The sequence below is a fragment of the Sparus aurata genome, chromosome 12 (assembly GCF_900880675.1).
Source record: "Sparus aurata chromosome 12, fSpaAur1.1, whole genome shotgun sequence".
In the NCBI taxonomy this organism is placed as follows: Eukaryota; Metazoa; Chordata; class Actinopteri; order Spariformes; family Sparidae; genus Sparus; species Sparus aurata.
Window position 1 is genome coordinate 7,240,088 of NC_044198.1, and position 8,491 is coordinate 7,248,578.

At 40.1% G+C, this 8,491-nt stretch overlaps 1 protein-coding gene across 1 annotated transcript; it reads right to left on the bottom strand.

Moving 5' to 3' along the window:
* Positions 1-2,048: 2,048 nt before the first annotated feature.
* Positions 2,049-7,838, bottom strand: LOC115592361 (glutamine synthetase-like). The gene is made up of 7 exons (XM_030434997.1): positions 7,744-7,838; positions 6,668-6,842; positions 5,680-5,841; positions 5,429-5,575; positions 4,829-4,956; positions 4,502-4,698; positions 2,049-2,767 (listed from the first exon to the last, which is right to left on the bottom strand). Exons 2-7 carry the CDS (start codon positions 6,834-6,836, stop codon positions 2,464-2,466), a joined length of 1,107 nt encoding a protein of 368 aa, XP_030290857.1. The 5' UTR covers positions 6,837-6,842; positions 7,744-7,838; the 3' UTR covers positions 2,049-2,463.
* Between the last annotated feature and the right edge of the window lie 653 nt (positions 7,839-8,491).

Genomic DNA, 8,491 nt, shown 5'->3' on the forward strand with positions numbered 1-8,491 from the left:
TGCACAACGTGTGCAACTTTTTTGTGCTAGAATACTAGATCTCAGATTTTCTATGTGGTGATTTTATTAAACATCCATTAATTATGCAACATGTAAGCATTACGCTGAAATAAAAGGTGTGCTAAAGCTGGTCTTTGACCCCAACACGATCTGAGCATATTACCAGTTGACATACTGACACAGAGTTCCCAGCCTCCTGGGGAAGTTGGTAATCTGGTTTTGTTGTATATGGGGAACTCTACGCATACAGCAGTCTCACTTTACACTATTGCAAAAATACCCTTCTTCAAAACAGAAATTCTGGTTTAACATGTTTTTTCTTCTTAACAGGAAGTGATGCTGTTGGCCATGAGTAGCTCATTTATGTTCATTTTGCATTGTGGGACAAAAAGTGTCCATCAACACCACACTCCAAATTTAAGTCAGATAATTGAGCCTCTCTGTGGCATTTTGGTGAGGACACCAAAATAATCTATCATGTTTCACAGTGCCAGTGCTTACATGGCTCACACTCCTCCCATCTCTGTGTGCACTTCCTGTTTCTGACTGTACATCCTGTCTGAATGTGCAGCATCAGCGGCTGGAGCAGATGTGACAGTTATAATGGCGATGATAGTGTGGCATTTTAAGGTCACAGTAGAAAAGCTCCCAGTATCCATCATGGAGCTGTAACGTGCTGCATTTGCCTGAGGACATGAAAATCAAACACACAGAGGAAGACGTCACACCAAGTCTTCCTCCTCTCTCTCTGTCATCAGGTCAGCAGTCTGCTAATATTCCTCGTAAATGCTCTGAGACAGATGTTTCCATGACGACAGACAAACACCACCGTTGCCAAGTTACTGCCCGTATCCATGGAAATCTGGTATGCAGTGGCATCTGATCTGGTCTAAAGAAATGCCTCCTTTTTTTTTTTTTTGTTTACTCATGTTGCAAAAGCCTCTCCTCAAACAGCTTGGATAATGAGTCATTTTGACACGGCGGGGCTGAAAGTGAGAGGATCGTGTGTCGGGAAGTAACAGGATAAGATGCTAATGCCATATGTCAGATACACTGAGCATCAGGCTGAGGAGAATCCATGCCAGTACTGAGAGTGTAACGACTAGACAACCCTAATCCATGTGTTATCTGCCTTGTAACGTCTTTTGTGTCGTCCGTTTTAAAGCATGTGGCACTCATTCATTCCCTAAGTGCTACACAGATGGCTCTACTGTGTTGTGAGACGTATGGCACTGGCATTTTGTCAGGTGGCTCTGACAGATGAATCACAATATCGTTTAAATGTACAGTCAAGGTGAGACACAATGAGATAAGAATGATGCTAGTGGCTCCACCTGGTGGACATTTGCCTGAAGCCAATTACACCTGTGACACTACTGTAAGTGGGTTAAGCCACATGATTGTTGTCTGAATTTATTAAGTTGGAATTATCCGATGGAATAACTGTGCCATACTGACAAACGCTGTATACTGTGACTAAATCATGTGGCTGTCACATGATGACAGAAAAATCTAAATGATTCACTGTTGATTCTGTTAAACAATTAAAGGGGCACTATGTGGTTTTGGAGAAGAAACTCAAAACTCAGATTTTTTTTATATTTACAATATTGATGAGGATATAATACAAACATTTTCCATAAGTGAATAAACAAGCTGTTCTCAGAGGAAAGTAAGGTCCCCCAGAAGACTGTTGCTGACAAGCTACAAAGGTTGGCAGGGTCCGCCACATGGAAACAAAGTAAAACAGTATGAAATTGTGTTGTCCTTCAAGGTCAGTGTGTTGATTCACTTCATCCAGCCCCGAAAATGAAGCTAGTTTGTTTGTTTAGTTTGTTTAGGCATAAAAAAAATCAGTCATTTCCTGATGAATATTTCTTCCCCGAACCCCCGTGCACCTTTAAAAAAATCAAAGCACAGCCAGTATTAAACCTGTATTGCAGTATTGATATTGTATAGATTTATTGCACAAATCTATTTAATTCTGTTTTTACATTTTCTCTGCCAGTAAAAACGAACAACACGAACAAACAGACAAGACAACAAACAAGTATCGGACCACTTTATTTCACTTCACACAAACACATACCTTAAGACACAATAATAACATTTAATGTAGCATAGGCTAATATGCATGTAGGCGCACTGTAAGACTGAGTAACCGTATTTGCAGTTCTGACAAGACTGCCGTAAACTATATTCTATGGATTTCCCACTTCCAAGGACAGTTACTGAAATAACAGGAGACGGTAAATCTACATTTCTTCATCTTGCACGGAGATGTTCAGCTCAGGTCAACTCAGAGGTGAGATAAATTAAGGTAAACTATTTTCACAAGGTTATTGTTTAGTGAATAATATGTCAAAAAAAACAAAACATTAAGAAGCTGGAATCCGCAATGGTTAAATAAAATTATCACTTTTTTGATCGACTAATCAGCTAATCACTGCAGGTTCCCTTCTCCTATTCGCTTCCTCCTTCTGAATCAAGCAGGCAGGTGCTTGCGATGGCCTTTGTCACAGCGTAGGGGTCGCAGTTTGATGCAGGCCGGCGGTCCTCGAAGTAGCCTTTCTTCTCTTGGCCCACCTGGCGAGGGATGCGGATGCTGGCGCCTCGGTTGGCCACTCCGGCAGAGAATTCTTCGATGCTGGACGTTTCATGGATACCTGTGAGACGCTTGATGTTGTCCTTCCCTCCGTGTGGGTCATACACAGCGATATGCTCCTTGTGTTTTTTGCTCAGCTTTTCGATGGCCTTCTCGATGTATCTGTAATCAGTGGCAAACATAGACAGTTGAGATATAGAAGGTTGATGTAGTAACCATCGGTGGAGTGTTGTCTACTTAAATACTAAAATGAGAGCTACAGAACTTTGGAATTCAGCCTATAAGCTTGCAACGTCAAACACAAACACAGAATAAGCTGCCACAGTGTGACTGGATGTTGGACTGGATGTTCTTTGTCACTTGGAGGCAGCAGACACATGATGTAAACGCAACACTGACATCACTATTTAAAGGACCAATGTGGAGGATTTAGTGTCATCTAGCAGTGAGGCTGTAGATAGCAACCAATGAACATCAGTCGTCTCATCGTCCCCTCGGATGGACACTAAAAATGCATAAAACTTAGAGAACGCAAAGAATGCGAGAACGTGAAACACACGAGAGTCCTTGAACCAGTGTTTGGTTTGTCTGTTCTATTCTGGGCTATTGTAGAAAAAAGGCAGTTTATTATGACTACTTGGAAGAGGACCCTTCCCTCTGTAGATATAAAAGGCTCATTTTTGGGTAATGAAAACATAGGTGATAATATACTAATGAAAATTGAAAGTAACATTATGTAGAAATTGCCATTTTGCGCTTTTTGGAGACACCATTCACCCTATTACAAGACACTGTACCATCAAAAGGTACATAACGTTGCTTTTATTATTACATTTATATTCCACTTTTTCCTCTAAGTCTAAATTCTACACACAAGAATTAAAATTAATGTAGGGAAAAATATTTCTAAGCCAAGTCATGAATGTAAATCCAACAGCCACTGTCCTTTTAGATCTGTTTTTGGTCCCCACCAACTCCTGCCTCCTGTAGCTGCTAAATGCTCCACTAGGTTCGCCAGTTATATGGTTGCTAACTTTGTCTGTCTTCTGTTTGGTTGGGGAAAGGTAGCATACAGGGGCATTTCTAGAGCTTTTTCACCAAAAAGTTTGCCCGTTGTGCCTGTGAAATAACACCAAAACGGTGACAATTCTCTTTGGGTCTGACAGTACATTCACTAACATTTGATATTGTTCATATAAAAATTTTGCTTACAGCTGTTTTAAGTTACAGGATTTGCAGAAAATCTGTTTACATAAGTCAGAAACTCTTTTCTATTGTTTCATCTTTTACTTTTTGAGTATGTTCAACATTTTGAAAAAGCTCAACATTTGCCCTCGAAAGAAAATTCCGCTCAGGGATTACCTGAGAAACGGATCTTTGTTGCGAAATGTCAGAGGAATTTTAAAGGAATTTTTGTTGATGTGTAATGTTAATATGATAGGAAAAAAAAATATGCACATGCTCATGGTCCATTTATGGGGTGTACATCACACTTAAAAGTCTCTTCATATTACTGAGCATTTTTAAAAGTGTAGAGGATTGAAATTATATTCTGTTCAGATTGAATCAAAAACAGCGATGTTGGTGAATCACGTCAGCACTTTAAAGTGAATTACTCCGTTGTGAGGTTTGTGATCATACATTAGCACGATGTTTTAGCATCTCTTAGCGAGTCAATTTTCCATAACATTAATATTTCTGGATCAACTTTAGCCAGAAATACAGAGCTCAAAAACTTAATAGACAGTAGCATCTTCTTGGGTATAATTCATTCCCTGAAAACAAAATAATCAATATGATCAGGATTTAGTTTAAAAAGCTATTTTGTACAATTATCAGTCCTAAGTTTGTCATAAATAACTGTTGTTGCAAGTTTCAAATGAACTGTTCACTCACATCAGTCCGTTCTCTTCCCTCATCTTCCTGGTGCTGACATTCGTGTGGCAGCCAGCACCGTTCCATTCCTTCAGTGGCTTGGGGTCGAGTGTTGCGACAACCCCGAAATCTTCACACACACGATGCAGCAGGAAGCGTGCGACCCATAGCTGGTCGCCCATCTCTATGCCCTCGCAAGGACCCACCTGGAACTCCCACTGGAGTCAGAAGAAGTAAAGGCGAAGAAAAGATGGAAAAAAAGACACCGTTGAGGGCCAAAATGCAGAGTCGCGTCGACATGAAAGCGTTTTCTCTCCACTGTGACTTACAATAACGGTGGGCACTTACCTGAGATGGCATAACTTCAGCGTTGGTGCCATAGATGTTTATCCCTGCATAGAGGCAGGCCTTGTAGTGGCACTCCACAATGTCCCGTCCATATGCATTCTGGGCCCCCACGCTACAGTAGTAAGGTCCTTAAAGTGGATGACATGATGGGAATATTAAGGCAAAATACAGCCTGTACCAAAAAAAAAATACATCACGTCTGTTAATAATTGACAATCACAACATTTTTTAAAAATGTTATAGCACTCACAAAGGGTTTGTGAGTTGCTGATAACGGTAAGTTAAAAATGCACCTTGCAATGCTTTAAGCCACGCGCTTGTGGCCAAACACACACTGGTTCAACCAATCAGTGTCCTCTGAGCATGTGCATGACTACCAGCGAGGTACGTGAGGTTAGGTTAGGCAAGAGGCTAGCACAGCTGCTGTTTAGCAACCTCATCCCTGAACTTCTCTGCCTGAGAAGTAATACTAACAATCAACCATTATTTACAACAACCCTTTATAGACATGTGTTATCAAACAGCATTAACTTTTATTCAACCGTAATTTCCACATGAAGGAGGTGACCAAACAGGAGAGAAAAATGACTGCCAATTCACCTTGAGGTGATGGGTATCCATTAGGGGGCCAACTGAATGGATGCCCATCTATTCCCAAGAGCGTGTACTCCTGCTCCATGCCAAACCAGATGCTGTGCTCTTTAACCAGCTCCATCACTTTGCTGCAGCTCTGTCGATGGTTAGTTTCTAGTCGAGACAGAAAATCAGATCAGCTTGTTTGTCCTGAACTTCCTGAATGTTATAATGAAAAAAAAAGGACATGGCTGTGGACAGAAATGTGAGCAATGTACCTGCAGGAAAACGGTTGTATTTTAGGACCTCACAGAGGACCAGTTTGTTTGGGTCGAGTGTGAACGGATCCCTGAAGATGCGGACTGGTTTGAGGTACATGTCACTGTTGGAGCCTTCGGCCTGGTACGTGCTCGAGCCATCAAAGTTCCACTCAGGAATGTCTGACGACAAAAACGTACCCAAAGGTCATCATCAAAATACGCTGTTATACTTCATAGCTTTTCCTGTATCTATACCTGTCAAATGCTTTATTTATAGAATCAGTGCACACAGCCAGCAATCTCTTTATGTTTTCTCATTTGCAAGTTTGGCTGACATGCAGCTTATAATGACTTCTAATCAAAAGAGGCCAAAAGAGGCCTTCATTATTGTATTAAGAGCACAATGAAAGATCAGATTTAATTATTTAACTCCTCCTCATTATGAAAACGTATCACCTTCTAACAAAAACTTTTCTCATCAACTCATTGTTACAATATGTTTCACTTTCTTATGTGATAAGATTTTATTTCACAACATAAATTATCTTGTTATAACGTGAAACCTTTTTCCCCGTAGGTTTGTATTTCATTATAGTGTGAAATCATCTTGTTATACCAATACAATCTTCACTTTACAACATGATACTGATTATTGTATTTGTCTTGGTCCGGCAGCATCGTACCATTTTGCTATGATAACTTATTCTTGGACCCATATCAGTTGTCTTTGTATGTGAAATATATCATTAGGATGAAATGGTGAAAATGTCTTCTTTTTTTTATGTTCACAATAAGCTTCCCAAAAAACTTTCACATTTTGTTAGAATTGAAGGTTAAACAAACTAATCACATGCATAATTTACCTTCATCATGACGTGAAAATGCAAGAGGTATAGAATTACAGGGTTAGATGACTCTGTATTTGGCAGTTAACTAAAATGCTTGATTTTAAGCCAACTGCTACTCATCCCCAAAAGCAATAAACCGAACAAAAGAGCCAGTTTACCTTCCAGGCTTTTTGGCTCACTGTCCAGGGTTCGGGTCTTGTTGCGAAGTCCCTCTCCAGTGCCGTCGATCCAGATGTATGTGACCTGGCACTTCTCCCCCTGTGGCAGGCTCATGTACTCTTGGCGCACAGCCTTGTTCAGGCTGGAGCTGCACGATACCGATGCCATGCTCGCCTTTAATCAGAGAGGCAGGATATAATGCAAAGGTGATGTTTTTTCTATTACATTATGTGACAGATCAGCTCTACTAGTTTTTCCATCCATTCACCTGCACATCACTAGACTCCTACTAAAGATAACCAGTCTAACGTTCTACTTTATTCTAGTTTCCTGTCCTTTGTCAGCCACGTTTACGTTTGGTCAGGACAGAAACCTGCAGGTGTTGAAACACGTGTCACAAGTCAGAAACACAAACACTGAGAGCAACAGTGAATGTTGGAGTGTTGTAAGAAGTCATACCTAAGTAAAAGTAGTGTTAGAATATTACTAGGGTGGACGTGAAAGCTCTTTCTTTGTTCTTATCTGATTGTAACTGTTGAAAGTAACTCTAAATCACTCAAGTTGTCAAAAAAAATGTAGTGAGTAAAAAGTACAATATTTGCCTCCAAATTGTAATGGAGTGAAAGTATAAAGTAGCAGATCACGGAAATTCTCATTGTCTTTTTATCATATCTTTATCGTGATATTTACTCTTTAAATTCCATACACTTTCACAGAAACAAAAACCAGAAAAAAAATACCAATTTGATTTAATTTTTTGCCATTTTTTTTTTTTTTACTTTTGTTCATTTAACAATGTAAAAGCTCTCAACATCTACATCTACACTGATATTTATGCCCTTACCTGAAACCACAAAGTTAAAACTTTCACACATAATGATTTAAATTCCTACTAATGTGTTTTACAAACAGGATGAGCACAGTTGTCCATCTAAATGCATCAGACTCTGCATCACCTCTGATCACAAAAGATTCGATCCGTAGATAACTCAGACAGAGAGATAGTATTTATCAGACAACACAGTGGTGTTTTACAGAATAAATATAATCAAATGAGACATAGATGAATACTCACTGTTTAGCAGATGACTTCAGGCACAGTCGACGAGACAGCTCAGTGTGCGTGCTGTCCAAACCTGTTCGGTGTATTTAACTGGAATGCAAATCACCACGTTGCTGACACAGGGTCACACGACCTGAGCGTAAGAGGACTTCCAATGGCTTTCTGTTACGTAACTGTAGGTGTGTGCTTTGTTTCCATTAGATGGAGTATAATGAATTTCATTGGACAAAATTTAATCCTTAAGCAAAAAAATAAATCTGTGACGAAGTTTTGAAAAGCGACGGATTCTTTCTGTTAAGAAGAAAAAAAATGTAACGCAGTCAGCGCGTTACATTTCAGCTAAGCTCAGCAATCATCTCCTCTATATGTTAAAACAGACAAACAAACAAAAAAACAGTAAGTCAGTTAAATCATCACACGGTCATAGCCGAGATGGACATTATCTCCCATGAGAAGTAGTAATGAGCACCCACCTGTTCCAGAGAGGCCATCTGCTGATAGTGTCTGACTGCTGTTTGCTGAGCTGAGAGTCTTGTGGCTCAGTGAACACAATTAGAGACCAGAGGCTGCTCATACGTTCACTTTTCCGTCAGGTTAGCTGTCCTGACATCAGGCAGGAGGGCAGAAATTCAACAACTGAACATGGGTCACATGAGACACCGTGATGGCGTGTTTAAGTGCACACACAGCTGGGCCGCACAGGGCCTCCAAGGCCCGAAACAACCAATTGAAAAAGTGCTGCTGTATCCAAAAACTTGAA

What these genes read in the sequence shown, in the direction of transcription:
- LOC115592361 (XM_030434997.1), bottom strand. Translation starts at nt 6,836, where the DNA reads ATGGCATCGGTATCGTGCAGCTCCAGCCTGAACAAGGCTGTGCGCCAA. An exon ending in TGAGCCAAAAAGCCTGGAAG is followed by an intron (nt 5,842 to 6,667) that starts GTAAACTGGCTC and finishes TTTTGTCGTCAG; the next exon opens with ACATTCCTGAGTGGAACTTT. An exon ending in CTGAAGTTATGCCATCTCAG is followed by an intron (nt 4,699 to 4,828) that starts GTAAGTGCCCAC and finishes TTCTGACTCCAG; the next exon opens with TGGGAGTTCCAGGTGGGTCC.